Below are 22,430 nucleotides of genomic sequence, written 5' to 3' on the forward strand. Positions count from 1 at the left end.
AATACAATTAAGGGTCTAGTTGAGCGTGGGGTCTGCCACGTGTCATATCTAACTGATTTCAAGACACAGTTTTTAACATTTTAACATCTCTGAAACTGAAATGCAACTCATAATCAGAGTTTGTCTGCCATTTTTTCTTTCTTAAAGGATTAGACAAGAATGGCAGCTCTCACAGATGGTGTCCTGCATTCAAGGAAAGATGCAGTGGCTTAGTTTCCTGTGCAAAGACACAGGGAAGTCTGTGGAGGTCCAGGGTCCAAAGATCAAAAACAAACATTGTGGAGGGAAAAGGGTCTGCTGGGGTCTAGTATGATGATGTGGAATCCTAAAGCATCAGGCAATCTGAAGGCACAGGCCTTCCCCAGCCTGATGGCCTCTGAACCTGTGCCGTGGACCTAGAGTCCTAGTCCCACTCAGAGAGTAACTGGAACTCCAGCAGGACCCTCACCTTTCTGGCTCTGAGCCTATGCGCTTGGTGACATTGCCTGCAGTCCCTGGCTTGGGGGGCAGTCTGGTCACAATGCTGTCTGTGTGCCTGCAGCCACCTAAAACCCCCCAGTCTTTGTCCCAGGACCCCCAGTGACCTCTCCTCCAGTGTGACCCATTTACCAGACACCCCTGGTCCCTGCTCTCAATTGTTCTGGAAGGCCAGCACCAGGTTGTCATCCAGACCTCAGCCACGTCCTAGAGCTGTGGGTGCCTCCTTAAACCTCCAGCCTGGAGACGCCAGCTTGGACAGATTACTATCTACATTATTATTATACTGTAACGTATATCACATATGGCCAAATCTTTATAGAAATACAACATCCATCACACATAAAAATTTCAAAATAAAGGAAAGACAAGCCCTGATTGGTGTGGCTCAGTGGGTTGGGCGTCGTCCCACCAACCGAAAGGTCGCCAGTTCGATCTCCGGTCAGGGCACCTGCCTGGGTTGCAGGCCTGGTCCCTGGTTGCAGCGCGTGCAAGAGGCAACTGATCAGTGTTTCTCTCTCACATTGATGTTTCTTTCTCTTTCTTTCTCCCTTCCTTCCCCTCTCTCTCTAAACATAAATAAATAAAATCTTTAAAAAAAAGAAAATAAAATTCTGCCATCTAGTGATAAGCAGTTTGATGTGTGTCTGAATATTTCTGTATTATTTGCATATGTGTAGATGCATCCTTTTTTCATATTCAAAACAGGCTCGTTCCACACGCACTCTTCTTTGCTTTTCTAGTTAACACAACATTGTAGACCTCTCTCTACATGTGACCTCAGGGTGCTACCCCACCCTCCCACCCTTCACCTGGCAGGTCCCGAAAGCCCCCCTCAATCAGGTCCCTGAGGCCTGACCCAGAGCACCCAGCCCACACCAGGATGCAGGGCTTATGCCCTGAAAGGTTTCTGGGGCGACTTGTCCCCCCTTCCTCAGGGCAGGGCTGTGATTAGGTCATGGCTGCCACGCCCTGGCACAGAAGTCCTCTTGAGCTCTTAAATCAAGGGGTGTGAGGGCAATGGCGGCTGTCTGTCCCTGCTGGGTTTGATTGCAGGCCTCTGAGCACAGAGCCGATATTCTCCCAGACCCAGATGCTGGCTGGGTATTTCAGTAACTCCCAGGGGCTCCAGACATCACAAAAAATGACAATGAACAGGTGCCTGGCATTTTATAGCTTATCAAGCATTTCTATACTCTTTATGCAATTGTGAGGCTCACTACAACCCTATACATTAGGCAAAGCAGGTAGCTATTATCTTCACTTTACAGATGAAAAGACTGAGGCTCAGAGAGGTGGGGTGATTTACTAAATGGCCTCTCTGCTCTCCTCCCCTTCAGAGTCTGGCCGACTCCAAATCTCACTAACGACCTGGCTCAGGCATCACCTCCTCCAGGGAGCCCTCAGGCACCACCTCCTCCAGGGAGCCTCCCCAACCCCCACCCCACCCCAGGCTGGGTGCCCCTGAAGGCAATGATGGGTCTGGCTTATTTCCACATCCATACTCCCCAAGCATAGAAAAATCTCAACAGATGGCTGCTGGGGTGAAGATCATTACAATTATTAACGACCTTTGTATATGAGGACATGGGGCATGAAGAAAGGACAGGACTTGCCTACAGAGCACGTCAGTGGCCAGGTTGGGTCTCTCTCGTCAGAGGTGTGGCTTCTTTCATTCCACTGTGTCCCTTGTCATCTGCAATCCTGGATTCCAAGTCCCTGCCAGAGGGTCATTTCCAGCTTCTCTTGCACTGATTGGGCTCAGCCCGGCCCAGCCTGGTGTAAAGGGGAGTGCTGGGGGAGGGGCTCTGGCTAAGGTAGGCTCAGCCCCCAGCCTGCGCCACCACCCCAGTGCAGCTTAGGAGTGGCAACCGGAGTTGGCCATCCACTGGGCAGTTCCATGCGCCACACCCTGTGCCAGCCCTTTCTGTCTCCATCTCACTTCATCCTGCCACTGGCACTGTGATGATGCCACTTTGCGGGAGGCAGTGGGGGAGACCCCAGCCCAAGGCTCCCTCAGTGGCTGAGCTGGGCCTGGAAGCCAGGCTGCATCCCTGACAGCCGGCAGCCCCAAGAGTGTGCGGGCACAAGAGCCAGGAACAAACTACAGTCAGAGTACAAGCGACAACTCCTCCCAGGAGGTCTGCAGGCTCGTTTTGGCAAGGCCTCAAACTCTCCCTCCCCGTCACCGGCCACCTCCCACCCCTGGAATGACACTTGGGCCCAGGGAACACAGGTTGGCCCTGGCAGTCCCCAAGTACCCGCTGTGGGCAGGGTCATACCACCAGCCAGCTCCCTGCAAGCTCTGGGCTCAAAGCCAGGCTGGAAGCAGCTGCCATATCAACCCGGCACAGGTTCTTAGCTCCTTATTTCTTCTTAGTAGCATAAGACCTTACACATCATTTCCCAGCTGGTTAAAAGATGTTGAGCAAGGCCCTGCCTTTCACTGGGCTTCACTTTCTGCACCTGAGAAATGATGCCAGGGGGTGGGGCGAGTGGAAGGTGGGGGGTGGGTGGAAGGGGGTTGTCTCAGGGGAGCCCACCAGCTCTGACATTGCAGGGTTTGCCTGCAGGCAGCAGAGCACAGTGATTAAGACCCCAGATGACATGCGTTCAAATGTGTGGCCCTAGGCAAGTTGCTCAACCTCTCTGGGCCTCAGTGTCCTCATATGTAAAATGGGGATGATAGTAGAAAAAAGACTGAAAATAAATACACCAAAATATTTACATTGATTATGAGATGAAAAGAGAAGATGTGGGTAATTTATTTTCTGTCTGATTCCTGTCTTTTTCTAAATTCTCCATTATCAGGTACTTATAATAGAAAAAGCAAATGTACTTTCTTCTTAATTTTATTGAGATATAATTTAAATACAATATGATATACCCATTAAAAATGGGAATAATACTTAGTAATAGTATCTATCCTACAGATTGCTTTGAGGATTGAATGGGTTAATGTATGTAAAATCTTCGATGGTACCTGGAGCATAAGAAATGCTATTGTTTGCTAAATAAATAAGCCGAAGAGCAGCCTGGCTTCCTTCTCCTCTTACTGCTTACCTGGACTGGACCTCCCACCTCACCCCAGCATCAAGCTCCCCCCTCAGCTTCCCCAAGTTCACCGCAGGCCCCAGCCTCATCACCCTAGGCCTGGAACACTTCCACAATCTTCTGTCTGTGCCCCGGAGCAGCACTATCCCCCTGACCTGTGGCTCCCCACTGCTCTAGCTCCTATGTGAGACATTGTTTCAGCGAGTTATTTCACTTCTCTGTACTTTTGTATTCTTCACTGAAAAAGAGGAATAAAAACAGTTATCTTCCTCACAGACTTACAGGATCCCATGTTGTCTGGGTGGGGAACAGTCTGACTCCTGGCCTCTCTCCCACCTGTCTCCTCTCACCTCTCCCGTCGCACTGCCTAGCCTGCTCTTCCTTGGCCGTGCCAGGCAGGGTCCTACCCCAGGGCTTCTGCACTGGCTGTTCCTGCCACCATTCTGGGATGGCTCTTTCCTCGGAGATCAACCCAGCTCCTTCTTTCACCTCCTTCACCTCCTTCTGGCCTTTGCCCAAAAGTCACTTTCTTAATGACTCCCCCTGACCACCCTATTCAAAGGGCAATGCTCTCCCTTCCATCCCACCCACACACCAGAAATGCACTCCACTCCCATGTTCATTTGCTCCATCTCAGTTACCACCATCTTTCCTTATTAGATTGTAAGTTCCTTTGCAACAGATATTTTTAATTAATTTATTTTTTTACAGTCAAGACCCCTCCCCCCCCCAAAATACCTAGTGCTATGTATGTGCTTAATAATGACTGGTTGAATGACTAAATGAACAATGCAAAGCACTTTGGACAGAATCAGGCAGGCGGTAGGTACTGTGCTCCTTAATTATATCTTTTTCCATTCAAACTAAACCTAATAAAATTGTCATTTCTTGTAAGTCAAAAGCAGCCAGATATTGGCCATTTCACAGTTTAACCTAAAATCTTTCCCATGGCAGCCTGCAGGCCTCGGGGGAGGCACCTCAAGGCCTAGCACACACGAAATGCCCAATAAATATCAGGTCACAGAAATGAAGTCATGTACTCCCCGTCCTTCACCTAGGAGTGATTGCAAAGCAACTCCCTTTTGTCTGAAGGAGGCAAGGCACAGACTGTAGACTTAATCAATAGAGGATCTTGCTGAATTGTTTTCAGGTTCCCCTGAAACACTCTGTCCCTTGATATCTGGTAAAGAACATATTTTATGCTCTAAAATAACCCAGGTTCTCACCATAAGCAAGGTCTAAGGCTGGACAAAGTCCCTTCCCAAGGGAAAAAGCCTAGCTGCCTTCCTCCAAGGGGATTTTGATGGCGGAGAGAGGCAGGAACTTTCTTTGGTATCTCTGTGTTCAATAAAGGCTTCAGTGAAAAGAGATTTAAGTCTAGAACATAGGTTATCAGAGCTGGAAAATATTCAGCAGTCACTGAAGCTACCCCATTTCACAGATGGGTCAGTAAGGTACGGAAAGAGGGGAAGGGTTTGGCCTAAGGTCTGAGTCGGGGGAGGAAGAGTTCATCCTGGAATCTGTCTGCTGACTTGAGTCCTGCGACCTCTCCTCTGGACGTAGGCTTCTGTGCTGGACCGACACTCACCTCCTCCCTCTGCACTTACTTCCTTATGGGAAAGTCCTCAAAGTAGAAAACTGGGGGCAAAGGGTAATTAAGATAATTTTCATGGACTTTTGTAACAAGCTGTCAGATTGTCTTGCAAAATTAGATTCACTGGAGGATCCCCATCAGCAGAGGTTTATCCTTTTATATTTATTCTTGCTAATTCTGTAGGAATGAATACAGATTGCTTTCATTTACTAACTGGTATGTATTTACACACACACACACACACTCTGGTCCTGGAATCAGGATCCCTTGGTTTGGTTGCTGGTTTGCTTTGTGGCCTTAAACAAGTCACATCCCCTTTGGAGACAGGGGATGCTTATCTGTAAAATGACAGGGTTGTGTGAGATGACTTCTTAAGATCCCTATCAGCTTGGACATTCATAATTCCATGGTGCATTTTAAAATTAGCATGAGACGACATTTTTAAAAAATCCTCACCCAAGGATATGTTTATTGATTTGAGAGAGAGAGAGAGAGAAACACATTGATGTGATGTGAGAGAGAAACATCGACTGGTTGCCTCCTGGATACGCCCAGAATGGGGATCAAACCTGCAACCTAGGTATGTGCCCTGATTGGGAATCAAACCCACAACGTCTTCTTGGTACATGGGGACAACACTCCAACCAATTGAGCCAGGACAGAATGATTTTTCAATAATTGGAATCTGCCATGCTCCTAAGCCAGGACAAAATGGCTTGGACTGGCCAGGCAGGAAAATGAGGCCTAGGTGATACATATGTAGAGATGACAGGAGACGTAGGAAGCACTTAAGCCTGTGCATCAGAGCTATGCTCCAGTGACAGCACATATACTTAGTCTGCTTTTATGAGAGGCTAATAACTCATTTGTGGTCTAGCTCCAAATTCTGTGCAGCTCCACCAAGGCCAGAAGGCAACGTCATGGTCATTGCACTTCAGCCCTTAGAATCCCAGACTTGAGGTTGAAGGTAGCTCACCGGGCCTCTGCTTACATACCTCTGATGACACAGAGCTCACCACCCACCCAGGTGGCTCCTACTTTCTTTGGACTGTAAGAAAGCTCCTGGGAGAGGAGCAGGTCATGAGGGGGACAAGAGAGACCAGAAGGCCATGGCTTGGTTCTCAGAAACTACTGCCTCCATCAGGGCAGTTAGCGGCAGAGGGGGAAGAGGATCAGTCAGCAGGAAGGCCTGGAGAAGGGCTCCTGGCTCCTCTCACACCAGACCTCTAAGGCAGCTGCTAACCCAAAGGTGCACAGGAAGTGCAGGGACACATTCCGGTCCTAGTGCAGGTGGGTTCTGAACAAGCCCTAGGCTGAGTCTTGCTTTTGCTCTCTCTTTGGCTCCAGCTGGAGAAACAGTGCTGCTGGGCCTGGGGCTGTTTGGCTTGGAGGTGAGAAGATCAATGGGACAGATGATTGCCCCTGGGTGGGGAAGAGGGGTCAGATGCTGTCTATGTGCCTAGAACAGGTCACCAGACTCCAGCTGTTTACAGCTAATGAGATCCCCATCCTAAGGGGCGAGCCATGGGTAACAGGACCATCCAGAGGGAATCTTCCGCAGGAGCTGGACCAGATGCCAGAGGTCTTTACTTAAGAGAGCATGGAGCCACAGTTCTTCAGATTGTGCTCTGTCTCAGACTCAACCCCCTCACACACAGCTCTCTTGGCACTGTCGGCCTCTGGGGTCCACACATGGACGTGAGCCAGTCCTATCACTCCGGGCTGGGACATAGAGCTGGGTGCCAGCACCTGAGCATATTTAAGGGACTTCCCATATCATTCCTAAAAGCCAGGCAAGTCTGCAACCAAGGACCCCACCGCCTCCAAACCAGAGATTCCCTAGCTTCAGATTGTGAAGCAGAGACTCTGACTGCCCCACCTTGCATGCCCAGGCTGGCTCAATAGGGACCTAGGGGCGTCCTCACCTCCTGTTTTTCATTTGGAGGGGGAGAGTCCCAACAAGGGTCCCGCGGAGCACTCAGGCCACAAGGGGGCCTGTCTGGGCCGGCTGGCCACACCCAGAGTGTGAGGGCCTCACTGCGGGCGGGAGGGGTGGGCGGTGCAGACAGTGCCCATCCGGGCTCTAGCCGTCGAGAGCCTGAACCTTGGGGCGACCCTTCCTCACGGCCCAGTAAGGAAGGGGGCCACCATTGCTCCCTCTATCCCGATGGGGAAACTGAGGCCTGGAGAGGAGCAGTGCTTTGTGCAAGGTCATGGAGAGGGGCTGGAAGCCAGGTCCCCCGCGCCCCACCAGGTCCCTGCGGCGCGCCCTGACCCAGCATCCCTCCCGGGGTGCTGCAGCCGGGAGACGCAGCACACACACACAGCGCAGACCAGGAAGGCATGGCTGGCAGCGCAGGGCCGCCCTACCTTGATGACGACCGCGCAGGTGGCGGTGGCGTCCGGATCCGGCTCTGAGCTCCTCGCCGCCCTCCGAGTCCCCGCGCCTAGAGCCACCACCTCCTCCCCCCCGCAGCCTGGCGGGCGGGGCCGGTGGGAGGGGCAGGATCCCAGCACAAGCCCCGCCCGCACACCCCGCGGGGGGCCCCCCCTCCTTCCCCATTCCCCTGACTGCGCTCCTGGCCCCCAGGGGCTGGTCTCGGGGCGTGCACACACTCACAGAACAGGCGCGCACACGCCGCAGTGATTGGGGCGGGCTCCCCGGCGACCAGGCTGAGGCTGGGGACCGTCAGACCCGCCTGGCTTCACGTCCCGCCAGTCCGTCGTTGCGCGGCGCGGACAAGGGACTCGACCTCCCTGAGCCTCCGTTTTCCCCATGGCGAAATGAAAACAGTAATTGTGTCTGCCTCAGAGAGCTATTTGAGAATTAGATGCGACGATCTAATTTATCCGCCCGGGAAAGTGCGCGCGCAGAGCCCGCCACGGCAGCGCTAGGTAAACTCGGCTCGGGAGCAGAAGGGCAGTCGCTAAGTACCTCTTTCTCGGGGTAACCAGGAGGGGGCGCTGCTACGCACCTGTCAGGCTTGGGGTCTTGAGTACCCTAGGCAATCCAGAGGAGATGGAGAGATTCCGACTTTGAGCACCTCTATCTAACGCTTACTGAGCCAGCCGCTGTTCTTTGCACCTTAAATTCCTCACCTCACTCGCACGTCACACAAGCCTATGAGGTTACACTATTACCCTCTTAATTTACATATAAGGAAGCTGAGAACACACAGCTACAACTCAACACTAGGCAGCGTGGCTCCCAAGCCCAAGTCGATATCCACTCCACCCTTTGAGAAAAGCTTGTTTTGTTCCGTGTTATATCTCCAGGGCCTGCAACATAGTAGGCACTCAACATCTATTATTTCATTTAATCCTGATAACTCCTTTATTTGGCATTATGATTACCCCCACTTTACAGATAAGAAGAAAATGGAGGCTTAGAGCCGCTAAGTACTTCAAGTCTTGTTTATCTCCTTAGAAAGAACAGCCAGGGCCGAATCTGTGACTTGGTGTTCACTGGACCACTGCCCTGCCCAGAGCTGATGGGCTCCCTGCCTACCACCCTAAGCCCAGCCCCTCAGTCCAGCCTGCAAAGCCTCAGCTCTGCGGCCCTGACCTAGGACTGTTAGAGCCGGTCTGCTCAGTAGGCCAACTGAAGGCGCACTTCCAGTATCAGCATGACAGAGGTGGACATTTGATGTCTCAAAAAAGCACATGGAAAATCAGGATGTTGTGGGAGCTCCTTATACTTCTGGTTCAATATTACCTTTATTTTTAATTACACCTGGGCTGTGGGCACCATAACCTTTTGAGGGCCACAGCATCTGAATGTCTCGATTCAGCTGGAGCTTAGGCAGCACCTCTAGGACAGTCTCCCAAGCTCTTGCAGCTCACACCTCTGTGCCTTTGCTCACACGTTCTCTTCCACTAGGAATTCTCTTGCCGCATCATCTCCCACTGCCTAAACATCCTCATCTTTCCTTCCCGGCTTGGCACCAACACCCCTTCCTCCCCAGGAAGCCTTCCCAGCTGCTCTGTGGCTGTGTCCTCCCTGCCTTGTATCTGCACCATCCCACCCTGTGCCATGAAGACAGGAGGCTGGGGCTGTGTTTGGGGAAAAGCTGGTTTGACAGGGACCTCTGGGGCCTGTGGCAGAGGGAAGGCCATTGGAGGCCTCTGTAATAGGGACCCTTCTTGGAGATGCTGTGTGTGTGTGTTGGGGGTGGGGAGCACTCACTTTCCTGCCCTTTCCCTCCCCCTAACCCTGGTCCATTTGAGGAAGGTTATTCCCTGACCATCCTCTGCATTGCACACATGGGGATACTGAGGCCAGAGTGGAGATGATTTGCCAGGGGCCCCTAGCTAGAAAACCACATAATAGGTCTGGCTCCAAAGTTGGGCCCATTTGCCAGTACCTTTTACTGGGCCATACTGCTGATTGGGATGGGCCAGGAAACCAACACCTTTCTTCCCTAGGTGTCAACACGGCCTGCTTTGTTTAATCTGCCACGAAAGGGACCAGAATAGGGGTGTGTGTGTGTGTATGTGTGTATGAAAGAGGCAAATTCTCCATCTACTTGCCCAACTTGGCCCTGTGCCCATGGGAGATTGAACTGAAGTAGGGGCAGCAGCTCCTGGGAGGTGAGGTTCTGAGTGTGGGGGACAGTAGCCCTGAACACAGGTGGTCTGTGGTGGTGGTGCTGGGCTCCCAAAGTGCCCTCCAGGCTCTTTTTCCTGCTTTGAGTCTCTTTATCCTTGGGGATTTCAGCCCAGGGAGGTCGCCAGGATAACTCCTTCCACCTCCCCTGTAGAATGGAGTGTGAACCTCAGCTTGCTGGGGGTCCAATGTCTGGAGAGGGATGCTTTGAGAAAGAGGTCTCATCCCCTGGGGTAGGAAGGTGGGGCTGCAAGGGATCAGATCCTCTAGCCCTGGAAGGCAGCGGCCCCTGGGGATGGGGGCGACAGCTGCCGTGCAGGGCTGGGAACCTGACACCAGGGGTAGGCCCCGAAGCCCTTCAGGGAGAGCAGGGGGAGGGTGGCCTGTCTCCCTAGGAGCAGCAGTCGCAGCAGCCCCAGGCCTTGTCAGGATTGATTCCATCCTCACCTGCCCCTGCTACAGCCTGCTGGTCAGGCGATGGTTCTCCCTCCCATTCTCCTTTGCCTGGAGCCATCTCTATGGGCCCTACACCACTCAGGAGGCTGTGGGCCAGGCCTGCCCTTTCCCTTGGGTTCTCAGGGAGATGAGCAGGGAGGAGCCCTCCCTGGTTTTGCAATTAGGGACTTTAGGCTTGAGCATGGCTTAAACTTTCCATGGCTGTGTGATGTTTGGGCAAGTTAATGGGTTTGAGCGCTTTGCTCCTCATCTGTAAACCAAGCTTGGCTGGTAGTGGGCAGGGGCTCTAGGACAGGCAGTTCTCATCGCTGGCTCCAGCTCCTGTCCACACGGCCTGAGGAGGCCCCATTGTCAGTCCCCCAACCTCTCAGTGTGTCATAATGTCTGCACCCCACGACAGGCTCTGAGTGGGGCTCAGCACCAGTATTTTTCAAAAGATTCTATGGTGTAGTCATGTAGGGACCAGGTCAGGTTACACAGGGCTGGGTCAACAGCAAAGCCTCACACCTTCCTCCAGTGGGGGAGGGGAGGGTGTAGGCACCCAGCTCTGGGCAGCCTCTTCTCTGCCTGGGATGGGGGGTGGGGAGAGGAGGTGGAGGAGAGAGGAAGGGGGAGAACGGGCCAGGGCTGGAGGGGAAGAGGAAGGAAGAAGGAGAACCAAGAGGTGGGGTGGGTGAGGAGGGAAGACAGGAGAGCAGGGTGCCATTTATCTGGCAGCCTGTCTGATCTGGGATTGTTTACTTTTTGCTGAGGAAGGAATTTGGTTTTCGAGGCTGGAGTCAGAGGGACCAGCTGGGCCCAGTGCTTCCTGGAGCCTTGGGCCTTCGGCTGGCCTCGGAGCCCTCCCTGAGAGCTTTCCTGCATGAAAGGGCCACTCTGTCCGTGGCTGCACTCGACTCCGTGCCAGGCACCAGGCTCAGCACCAGCGTCATCTCCTGTCCCCCTGTCCCCCGGTGACGGCCCTTAGGGTTACAGCACCCAGTCTGTTGGGGGTATAGTCAGGACCCTCCAGTCCAGCCTCCCATGGCCATCATGCTTCACCGATACCGTCTGGTTCTGAAAGGGCTCAGCATAGGAAAAAAGTGTAGTAAAAATGAGAAAGTCCATCAAGCCCCAGTGTGGGGAATTTGCAGGAAACCTAGTGTCCTTGGGGCGGCCTTCAGCCCCTGTGGATGTGGCAGGAAAGGAACCCTAAGCACCTCCTCCCCAGGGCTGTGTAGGGGTGTGGCGTGGGGCACTGGGTACCTGCTGGGCCAACGCAAGCCCACACCCGTGGGGGACAGGATGCGCGTGGCCTCCTTCTCCTGCCCTGCACGGGAGCCTCCCAGCACAGTTAGGTTTCCATGCGCGAACCCTGCACGCCCAGCCCTTCAAACCAAAGCTGGCTGCCATCAGGGCTCTGCCAGCACAGTCACGGGCGTTGCTGAGCAAGGAGCTTCCACAGTCACCGGGCCGCCTTGACTCCCTGCCTGGAGGGGGCTGGTGGGAGCTCTGTCTGCTGAGGAAGGGCTGCACCAGCCCAGACGGACACCGAGTTGCTGCTGACAGCCCTGGCGGGGGCACAGGCGATGGCTATCCCTCTCAGTGCCTTTTCTTCACCTTCCATCCACTTACTTTTTTGAGAAAAGGTGACCCTTCCAGCCCTAGCCTATGAAGCTGGTGGTGGGAGATGAGGCTGGACAACTGATTCACGGCTCTGCCCAAACCCCACACCAAGCGCCTCTTGGTGGCAGGCACGGGGTTTCCTGGGGACCTCCCCCACCCGAATGGGCTGTGGGCAGAAAGGAGAGCACAGGTGCAAGGCTCAGAACAGGCCTTGGTAGACGGGAGCTGGGCCTGGAACACAAGCCCACCGGGCAGTGGAGAGGTGCTTGGGCCCAGAAGGACAGAAGCTCCTCAGGGGACTGGGAGGGGGACGGGCTCTGCAGACATGCCCACAGAACCAGCAGCAGGATGGCCAGGCCAGGAAGGTCCTAGTGGCGGGTGCAGGAACATGCAGTTACTGAGAGTCGTGTAAGTTCCAAAGTTGGTGAACTATTCCTCATATTTACATAGTTTTACACAGATAAACTTAAAGAATGTTCCCTATAACGACAGTGCTCTTGTCTGCATCATAAAGTGCTCTGAGGAGGAAGTGAGAAAGGGGCAGCACCCTGGAGATGCTCAGGGGGAGATAACCCAACCAGCAGACCATGCTCTGATGGGGAGACTGGAGCCCAGAGATGGGGAGGGGCTTGCCCAGCGTCACAAGGTGATGGGGCTCTGGGGGCTGGACCACTGCTCCATGGCTGTCCTCCTGGGGGCCTGCCAGTTGAGGGTGAGGAAGGGCTTTGGGGAGCACAAGTGGTCTCCCCATCCCCCTCATCCTCACTGGTGCAAGCCTCAGGCACCACTGGGTGCAGGGATGCCCGGGTCTCCAAGTATTCGGCCTTGAGCTGCTCCAGCTCCCGCAGCTCGGCCTCCAGCCGCTCCCGGTGCACCATCCGCAACTGCTGCAGCTGTTTCATAGGAAAGGGGTTCATGTCGCTGAAGGCGATATTCATCAGCTTCCTGGGGGGAGAACACAGTCAGCCCAGAGCGCAGTGCCCCATGGTGCCTGTACTCCCATGCCTTCCAGGCAGGCCTGCATTCATTCTGCCCATGTGGCTAAGGCCCGTGGCCCCTGCCCCTGGGGAGCTCACCTTCCAGGGAGCAAAGAGTGAAGAAGATGATTTCCACCCAAAGTCATATGTACTGAGGCAGGAGAAAGCTTAGGGCTATGGAAGCTCTAACCCACTAAGGAAAGGTAGGTCAGGGAAGGCTTCCTGGAGAAGGTGACACATGAATGGGTGTAGGTGGAGGGAATGGTGGAGAGCAGGGGTGGGGTCTCACCGGCTGTTGCAAATGGTCTTGGTGAAGAAGCGCAGGTACTGGTAGATCTCCAGGCTGTCATGTAGCCGTAGGAGCTCCTCCTCGTTGTACTTGAAAATGGCCAAGGCATAGCGGAAAAGCACCTGGGGACAAGGTAGGGGCTCAGGTGGGGCCTGGGGGGCCAGGGTAGGACACCCCCAGAGGGAGGAGCACTAGGCAGTGGGAGTCCCTGGACAGGCTGCAGAGGCTGAAAGTTTGCAGGAGACGTGTGTACAGGGAGGCCACTGGGGAGGGGAGATTAGAAACCCCAGGGGCACCATAGCGTGGAATCTGGGGATTGTGGCTGAGTCCTGGCTCTACCCTGACTTGTCCTGGAGCCCTTGGTGAGGTCTTGGCTCGGGCTGGACCTAATTGAGGGTAATACTGTCTTTACATGGGGCGCTGGCAAGAATCGAGGAAATGACAAATCCAAGGGCTCTCTGCAAACTGTGCAGTGCATTTGTTATCAAGTACTCTGTGGAAATGACCGGACAGTGGGAAAGGGCCTGTCCAGGGGCTCCTACCAAGGTGAGGGGCAGAGCCAGGACCAGACCCAAGTGCCAACCTCCCAATCCAGGGCTCGGTCCAAACAGGAAGAAGATGAGGAGGGGCCCAGGTGAATTGAATGGCAATGGATGGAATAAGGATATGCTGCCTAGGTCATGCTCACACTTCCTCTCCAGGGAGAGGAACCTCCCCCAACTTTAGGGAGCATTTCTGGAGGCAGAGACACTTCCTCTCATGTATGCAAAGCACTTCAGTTTACAAAGCCATGCTCCCAGCACATGTCCTCAACAGCCCTGACAGGTATCACTGCCCTCCCATTTTCCAGGAGGATGAAGGGTCTTGCCCAGGACCCTCCTGCTCACCCCTGGTAGTACCCTACCTTGGTGCCCTCGTAGAGGAAGGCGTCCCAGACCTGGAGGAGGATGTTGCTGATGAGACTGTCGGCAAAGACCACGAGGAACCAGTTGAAGGTGATGAAGGAGAGGTCCACGCGGTGCTGCCCCAGGTGGGCCATCAGCCTGGGCAGCTTCTCTGAGAGGAGATCCTGGAGCACCCGCTGGTCCACCTGGAGGGTGGGGAGAGGGCCGGTCAGCTTCTGCCTGAGGAAAGGGCTGCCTCCCTCCCTCCCAGCTCCTTCCACCCAGCCACAGGTAGTCCTGGAGCCTCAGCCTGGGTCCCGCCCAGCCGGGGGGCCACAGAGCCGGCCTGGCCGGGAGCAGATGCAGCAGCAAATCCTCTGCCGCTCCCAGGCTGCAGCACTGAGCTTTGGCCCAGAGGTCTCTGTGAGCTGTTAAGGTTGTGGCCAGTGGAGTTTTGGTCCCTTTGCCCATCTGAACCTTAAGCCAAACAGGAGCTCAGGCTTGTGCCAGCTGACACTTTGGGCGTGATGCACAAGATGCTCTGTGCCTGCCCCTGGGGACAGGTATTGGGAGGAGTCACACTGTCCCGCTGCCCTGAATATCCAGGAATCTCCCTAAAGGAGGATGCTGCTGGGCAATGGGTGCCAAGGACCTCCCCGTGTGGCCACTGTCATGTCTCCATCCTTGTTTTAGTTGAACGAATTGATTACTTCCAGCACTGGCTCCTTTCCTGGCTCTAAGACATGGTTCTTTGGTGGTTGGCCTCCCACCTCTAGGACAGGCCCATTTGAGGCTCCTGTTGCTCTTGCTTTCCTGTAACCGCTGGTTCTCAGCCCTCCCCTTCCACTTACGTCATCTCCTAGGCGTTAGCTGTTGGCCACAGCTACACCCTCCCTTTCCTTCCTTCTTCTCCCAGAACCCCAGGTCTGCTGTGGAGGCCTAGTGTCCAGCTCAAAACCTAGGGTAATTCATTCAATCTCAGATGCCACTGAGCCTTCTGAAGGATTCATGGATGAAGTGATATGATGTCTGAGATTTACTTCAAGATCATCAAAGTGGGAAGAATGGGTAGAGGTTTAGTTGAAACAGCACTGGCCTTCCAGTGTTGATAATTATTGAAACTAGGTGATAGGTACATAGAGGTTCATATACTGTTTTCTCAATGTTTATGCACATTAAAGATGTTCTAAAAATGAAATTTTCTAAAAAATGAAAAAACAAACAAAACAACAGCCCACCATCACATATCGATTATACAACACACCTCAGCTTCAGAGATGTTAAAATGTGAAAACAGAATATGGAACATTTCCCAGCCTGCCTTGCAACTAGAGGTGCCACGTGGTACAGTTCTGCCAGGAGGCGTCAGCAGGAATTGCTGGGTTGGGGAAAGCTGTTTTATAGGGAGCCAGCTCCTGCCGCTCCCCTCCTGCTTCTTCCAGTCTGGGCCAGGGCCACGGTGCCAGGGGTGACACAAGATGCCATTCTGTAGTCACAACATGATGAGTGGGAGGGTGAAAGCCACATGCCAGGATGGCAGAGCAGAGGGCTAGCAGGAGCCTTCAGCTTTGTCATTACCTGACAAGAATTGCCCACTTAAGCTGCTCTTAGGCTGGGCTTGCCTTCCGCACAGCCAAACACCCCCCTACCTGGTTCACCACCTGTTTCCCGATGATCCTAGCTCTTGATCTCCAGCCCTGACCTTTCTACTCCACACCCGAGTGCCTATGCACTCCTGAGCATCCCACCCAGGAGGATGTCCTAGAAGGAGGAATTGGTGTTGCACGACCATAGTAGGAAAGCAGAACAGGAAGGGTGGGGTGGTAGTGGCTTGGTAGGTTTGGGGTTGGGAAGTGACAAAGTGCTCCAGAGGTAGCCCGTCTCCATAAGGCAGATGGCGCTGATGCAGCAAGAGCAGGCCAAGGGGTGACGCATAGGAGGAGGAGAGTGGAGCTGGGAGGTTTGAAATGGCCTTTCATTTACACTTCTCAACAAACCCATGAAGTAGAGTTCCTCTCGTTCAAAAGCGGACAAGTCTGTGGTCAGAGAAGGGAGGCCACCTGCCCAGGCCGCACTGCAGATTACGGAAAGGGTTGGCTCTGACTGAGTTCGCTGGACTCCAGGGCTGGCCTGTGCTCAGTTGGCAGTAAAGGAGGTCCTGAGATGCTGGTGGCAGCTGCACCTCTCAGCAGGAGATGATGAGCTTGTGTGGGGATCATTGCCACCTCTACCCTCCCAGTCCCATCTTCCATACTCCCTGAACTCTATTTTGAAAATCTTTATTGGCCAATCGCAAGTGACACTATTATTTTCTTCTTCTCCCCTCCCCAGGAAACCAATGGTTTCTAATGACAATGTCACCATTGGAATAACAACAATCTATCCTATGGGCAGGGTCCCCCAAATTCTAAAGGTCATTAGCTCACCAGAACTTCCTGTCTGTCCAGTGAGAGGGTACTGGCCCATTCTGAGTGAGCCCTGACTTTTCCGAGATTCACTGGCTTGCAAGAACACCTCAGGGGCTTGCCTAGATAACCACTAAGTCTCCTCCCGGCCCTGCTTACCTGGGACGCTGTCAGCGTCTTGCTGTAGTAATCAGCTGGCATGATGGTCTCCACAATGGCCACCAGGCACCAGAAGGCACTCTCCTCTTCATCAAGGACCAGCAGAGCAATGGCTGCCAGCCTGTGTGGGAGGGAAGGAAGCCTGGAGTGACCCACAGAAGTCACAGTCAGGCAGTTCGTGACAGACATGGCTCCCTGGGTCTGAAGGGGAAGTCCTGCCCAACCCCACTCCCTGACCAGCTGGTGTTCTTGGCACCTGGGTGAGCCAAACATGCATTTGAGGAGGACTACATTGAGGATTTCCAGACGAATGAGGATCATCTTAGAGCAGGCGCTCTGAAATCCCATTGCCTGGGTGTGAATCTTAGTCTTGCCACTTCCTTGCTGGGTGACCCTAGGCAAGCTATTTAACTTCTCTGAGTTTCAGCATCCTCCTAATAATCATAGGACTGTTATGAAGATTAACAGTTAATGTATGGTAAATGCCCAGCACAGCACTTGACATGTGGTGAGTGCTTTATAAATATTAACTGTCCTCATCTTCATATTCACAGGCTTTGCGACTCTGCAAGCCACCCCCTCTGAGCCTCCCACCTGTGAAGTGGGATTAATGTCTACTTCCTGGGACTGTGAGGCATTTGGAGTGAGGAGATGCTCACTGTCTAGATATACCAGGTGCTCAATACACAGAGTTCTTCTCCTTTGCTTCCCCTCTCCCCTAAAGTTATCACAGGGCTCTAATGAGATCATGGGTAAGAAAGGAAAGACCCACAGTGCTGAGCAGGGAAATCTGCCTGAAAGAAACACTATCTCCTCTACTTCTTCCATTTTTCCTGATGGGTCTTTTCTGGGAACAATCCAAGAATACCTTTTCCAAAATGTACTCATCTGTCATGATGCTAGGTGAACACAAGGACCCACAGTCAGATGTTTAGGGAATGCTGTATACTCCAGCTCCCTTTTAGAGGCCAATGATACACAGTATCTCAGCAAAGCCTCTGAGAAATCCCACAGGGAAGAGGACATCGTGTGCCTTCTAACCCATGCCGTCCAATGGGGCTGTGGAGCCCGTTTTCTGAAGTGCACCCACTAAACATCCTTAGTGAGACTGCACTCTGCAGCACCGGGAAGGCTCACACTCTTGATGGGCACACAGAGCACATGTCACTGTCCAGATGTTTATGCTGCTCTGGGCTCCTACTAGATTGGATCCATGACCTCCAGCCTCTTCCCAGGTTAATGTTTTTTCAAAGAAACTGGGTCAATTCTCAAAAGAAAAAAAAACAAAACAACTTTTTATCTTCCCAGCAGTTTGAGAAGGAATTTCTCTCCATTTTGGCTAAAATATTTGTATAAACCCTCATGAGTCTGAGCTGAGTGGATGGAGAAAACAGTCACAGGTCTCCTGGGAAACAGAAAGCTCTGCCCTCTCAGAGCTGGGGAAGGATGGTGGGGGGTTTCAGGTCATTTAGTTCAGGGATAGCACGTGTATGGTACACCGGCCACCACTCTCCCTGACTATGCCCAGGACAGACATAACTAACAGATCACGGCATTCCTTCCCACTGAGTCTGAGGCTGCCTCAGAGACTCACAAGACAAGGCTCCAGGCAGCTGCATCCTACTGGTATAGATAGTCATTGCAGACACAGTAAGACCGAGACCCAGAAAGCAGAAGTGACTTGCTCAAGGTCACTCAGTCAGTTGGTAGCAGAATGGAAATAGAATCCAGGGCTCCCAAAGTCCACCCTGCTGTTCTCTCCACCTCACCCCATTCCACTAGAGCCTCAGGATGTGCTCAGTCCCGGAGCAGGCTGCCATCATCGGCTTAGGCTTCTGCACATTAAAAGGTAAATGAGGACAGGCTGCTGGCATTAACTAGTGCCTACAAACTGCAGCCAGACTCTGACTTAAGCATTTAAGGTCCAGTGGGTCTGGAAAGAAGGGGGTGTGACAACGGGGAAAAACCAACGTTTAAAGCACTCCACTTATATTTTAAAGGGAAATGGATTTAAAATGTTTGTTCAAGTCATGACCACGATATCTATCACTCTAAATAGGCAGGATGTGTTCCGTATCATCAGGGTCTGTCCTCCAGACACGACACGTGCAGTTCCCATAGCTACCACTAGATGGCGGCACTCAACAAGTGAAAGGGGTCTGCAGGCTTGGGTTTACTGGCCTTTGAAAGAATAAGCAGCACCCTCTACATTTGAACAGGTTCTATTAAAAATAACTTTCTGTTTAAAGCAGTAACATGAATATTTCCTATATACCAATAACTGGTAAAAAAAAAAAAGACTACTGAGAAAAAGAAGTAAAGAAATACAATGTGGGTGTCACCTCATTCTTGGTCTCAGTTCCTATGTACCCTGGCGTCTTCCCTTCTGAGGCTTATCTTAAGACCCCCTTCTGGTACAGGAATTTCCCCCTGCTTCTTCAGCACAGATTAGCTGTTCTGGGGTTTAACTCAAAATTCCCGGTAACTGTACATGTATATGCTCTGAATTTTACCCAATTGAGACTGGAAATAAAGTATCAAAAATATCTACCCCTGGGAACCATTCCAATTTGAGGAGGGACAGCCTGAATGTTTATTCTGTGTTGAATAAATGTCACACACCACCTATTCTGAAAAACGAGCAGAATGTCTTATGTCAATTTTCCTTGAGCATATGTCTGTTTAAATGGAGTCAAAACTTGCTTTGGGAAATACCTGAGATTGTGCAAACTCTACTGAGATGACTGGGGGCATCCATGAGAGGCCCCCAGAGTACTGGAGGGGGGCATCCCTGCCAGGTGACCCCACCCTTATCCCTTGTCTCCTGCTATTGGACTAGAAGGAGAAATTAATCCAGGCTGGGTCAGATTCCTTCCTTCGGGAATTTTGATCTGGGACATAAGGGTATCGACAAAAGGGAAGACCTGCTGAACGGCTCTAGACCAGTGGTTCTCAACCTTCCTAATGCTGCGACCCTTTAATACAGTTCATGTTGTGGTGACCCACCAACCATAAAATTATTTTCGTTGCTACTTCATAACTGTAATTTTGCTACTGTTATGAATTGTAATGTAAATATCTGATATGCAGGATGTATTTTCATTGTTACAAACCGAACATAATTAAAGCATAATGATTAATCACAAAAAACAATATGTAATTATCTATGTGTTTTCCGATGGTCTTAGGTGACCCCTGTGAAAGGGTCGTTCGACCGCCAAAGGGGTCGTGACCCACAGGTTGAGAACCGCTGCTCTAGACTCAGAGGCTGAGGTCTCCATTCTGACAGCTTCCATGGGCCCTAAATGTCCAAGGAGTGATGGGCAGAGAGGTGGGTCTGCTGAGAGGGGAGGAAGCAGAAATGGGGACCGAGAGGCCACAGGCCACACAGCCCCACAAGGGCCGCAGAGCAGGACTATCTCAGAGCTGCACAGTCTCCAGGGGCCTTGACCCTGGAACACAGAGTGAAGGATGCCCCCTGGGGTGTGCAGTTGCCTCAGCTTCCAATGACCACGTCCTCTCTCTTATTTTCTTTTCCTGGCTTGGGCGAGGTTCCCCTGTAATGTCTGCAAATTCTCATTTCCTTTGGCTTGCTGAGTGGGTTTCATTTAAAGCAAATGATCCCTGACCCAGACATTGGCACAATTTATGAACTGGGCTGTGCACTACAACTCCAGGGGGCCGGTTACCATGTTTTCTTCAGGAGTGGCACCTCCCTGAGCACAAAGCGAAGGAGAGAGCCTGGGATGAGGAGCCCTGAGCTCGGACCCACCTCTGTCCTGAACATGTCCTCTCATCGGCTTGTCCCCACCTGCACAGTGGGATCGCATCAAGCCTCCTGGACTCACCTCTCTAGGTTCTTGAAAGGCTCCAAAGAGACAGAGGGCCACTCTGAAGGATAAAGGCTGTGTCCTCACCTACCTGTTCAGGCCCTGGCAGTAGCCGATGGAGGGGTTCTGCCAGGAGAAGGCCAACAGCACCCGGCGGAGCTTGTCTGGGAAGCTGGAGGTGGGACAGGTGAAGTGTTTGTTGTTGGGGAAGGTACGGTTCAGGTCCAGCTCGATCTGGCGGGCAGCAGGGTGCTTGCAGGTCTGGCTCCGGCCCAGCAGCTCCTGGTAGTGGCCGGGGACCTGCAGGTGCTGGAGGCGGAGGTGGACCAGCCACCTCCAGACCCGAGGCCGGTGCTCTTGGGACACGCCCATCCGCAGCAGCTGCTTGAGCTCGGTGGAGGGTGCAAGCTCACCCAGTGCAGCCCAGCGCTCTCGCAGCGGTCGCTCCATAGCCTCGTGGGCCAGCAGGTGGTGCGAGCGCACCTCCAGTGCTTGGATCTTGGCCAGCAGCTTCAGGTCTTCCACCTCGTAGTTGGGCACAGTCAGGAAGCCATACTCATCATATTCGCTGTCAGCAGAAGCCCGTGTTAGCAACGCCTTGTGGAGCCCCTCCCCAGATAAGCGGCAGTGGGGAGGGAGTGCACCCAGGGCAAGGTTCCTGCCTTGGCTTCACTGTGGGTTAGCCATGCAAGCTCTGGACAGGTCACTCAGTTCTCTGAACCTCAATTTGCTCCTCTGTACAATGGGTAGAGAAACTCCTGTTCTGCCTCATGAAGACCCACTGAGATCCTGTTATGAACTACTGGGGGCCCAGACAGTGCCTGGCACACAGTAAGAGCTGAAGAGACATTTACTCATTCATTCTGTGCAAGTATAATGGATCCTCTTATTAGGCCCGGGAGCCTTGCACTGTCAATGTAGAAGCCCAGTTCCTGAGCCAGTAAGCCCAAAATGCATGGGGCGCAGACAGCACCAATGACAAACGGAGAAGGGAGGGTTGGGGATCCATTTCAGATGGCCTTTCATTTACTCAACATTTGCCCCATGTGTGCTCTGCATGTGCCATGTCACTGGATCCTAGTAATCTTGCGAAGCAGGGACCTTATGTACATCTTATGGAAGCTGCACATGAGGCTCTGAGAGTTAACGTGACTTGTCCAAGGTCGCACAGTGAGAGACCCAAGTCTGGCTCCAAAGCTGGGGCTCCTGCCACTGGGCCACCCAGCCTCCGAGACTCCAGTCGCAGCCCCTCTGTCATTATTTAACTGTCCTTGTCCATTGTGCTCAGCAAGGGCTTAGCTCAGGGGAGGCAGCTGTACTGTCCCCTCTCCCCATCTTTCTGAAAAACACTTCGGGGGGGCAGCCTGGGGAGGCAGACTGAGGTCAGGTGCACTGAAGTGGTGTGTGGCTGGGGCAAAGGGCTGCCTGCTCTGAGCCCGCGCTGCCTCAGCTGTGAAATGGGGCCCGTCCGAACCTCACGCTCATTCATCTGAAGGTGCGAGGTAAGAAATAGGCACTGCTCACACACAGTCAGCGGGGCAGCTGGGGACCCCCAGGCTGCCGCGGGGCTCACCTGATGGGGCTCAGCTCCACACTGTCAGCAGCGGCCTCGCTGGCTTCCCACTGCAACGCCTCCTGGATGAGCTGCCTGAGCAGCTCAGCGCACTCACTGCCCTCGCTCCCCACGGCCTCCTGCAGCCTCCGCAGCCCTGCCAGGTACTTGCTCTCCACCTGGCAGTTCCTGGCTTGCAGGTAGGCACACTGCCAGGGCGAAAGGGGGTGCTGGTCAGGCCACTGGGTTGGGCTTGGGCTGCCGCAGAGGCCTGAGGCCTGCACAGCTTTAGGCAACACACCCTTCTCCAGGTTCCCCCCTCCCTGCTTCCAGCCCTTCACATAAAGGAAAGGAAGTGGGCTCCGAGTCCAAGGGTTTATAACAAGGCAGAAAGGGCTCCAGGCAGGACAGAACCAGGTCCAGGGCTGGAGCTGGATTCAGAAGAAAGAAGGGAAGGGTGGGCAGAGACAGCTCAGCTCTTATATGGCTTGCAGTCCTATCCTGGTTCAGCCGCTGCTGACTGGGTGATGATAGCAAGGGCC

At 53.1% G+C, this 22,430-nt stretch overlaps 2 protein-coding genes across 8 annotated transcripts in view; both read right to left on the minus strand.

Annotated features, from left to right (window-relative positions):
• The window catches only part of CORO2A (coronin 2A), a 51,609-nt gene extending 43,431 nt beyond the window's left edge, over positions 1–8,178 (minus strand). For 2 of the 4 annotated variants that reach the window (XM_090274476.1, XM_090274472.1), the window contains exon 1: positions 7,496–7,582. The gene's annotated coding sequence lies outside the window, so the exon portion shown is untranslated. Of the gene's footprint in view, positions 1–7,495; positions 7,583–8,100 lie in introns of those variants that run through there. The other 2 variants (XM_090274475.1, XM_090274477.1) reach the window with 2 other exon arrangements.
• Positions 8,179–12,201: 4,023 nt separating this feature from the next.
• Positions 12,202–22,430, minus strand: part of TBC1D2 (TBC1 domain family member 2) — a 49,561-nt gene continuing 39,332 nt past the window's right edge. For 2 of the 4 annotated variants that reach the window (XM_090274478.1, XM_090274480.1), the window contains 6 exons: positions 21,910–22,097; positions 20,428–20,904; positions 16,507–16,627; positions 13,963–14,148; positions 13,059–13,180; positions 12,202–12,737 (listed from right to left, as the gene is read on the minus strand). In XM_090274478.1, the coding sequence (XP_090130604.1) occupies positions 12,299–12,737; positions 13,059–13,180; positions 13,963–14,148; positions 16,507–16,627; positions 20,428–20,904; positions 21,910–22,097 (1,533 nt within the window). In that variant the 3' untranslated portion in view covers positions 12,202–12,298. Of the gene's footprint in view, positions 12,738–13,054; positions 13,181–13,962; positions 14,149–16,506; positions 16,628–20,423; positions 20,905–21,909; positions 22,098–22,430 lie in introns of those variants that run through there. The other 2 variants (XM_090274479.1, XM_090274481.1) reach the window with 2 other exon arrangements.

The sequence above is a fragment of the Furipterus horrens genome, unplaced genomic scaffold (genome assembly GCF_987537825.1).
Source record: "Furipterus horrens unplaced genomic scaffold, mFurHor1.1.pri manual_scaffold_4, whole genome shotgun sequence".
Classification (NCBI taxonomy): Eukaryota; Metazoa; Chordata; class Mammalia; order Chiroptera; family Furipteridae; genus Furipterus; species Furipterus horrens.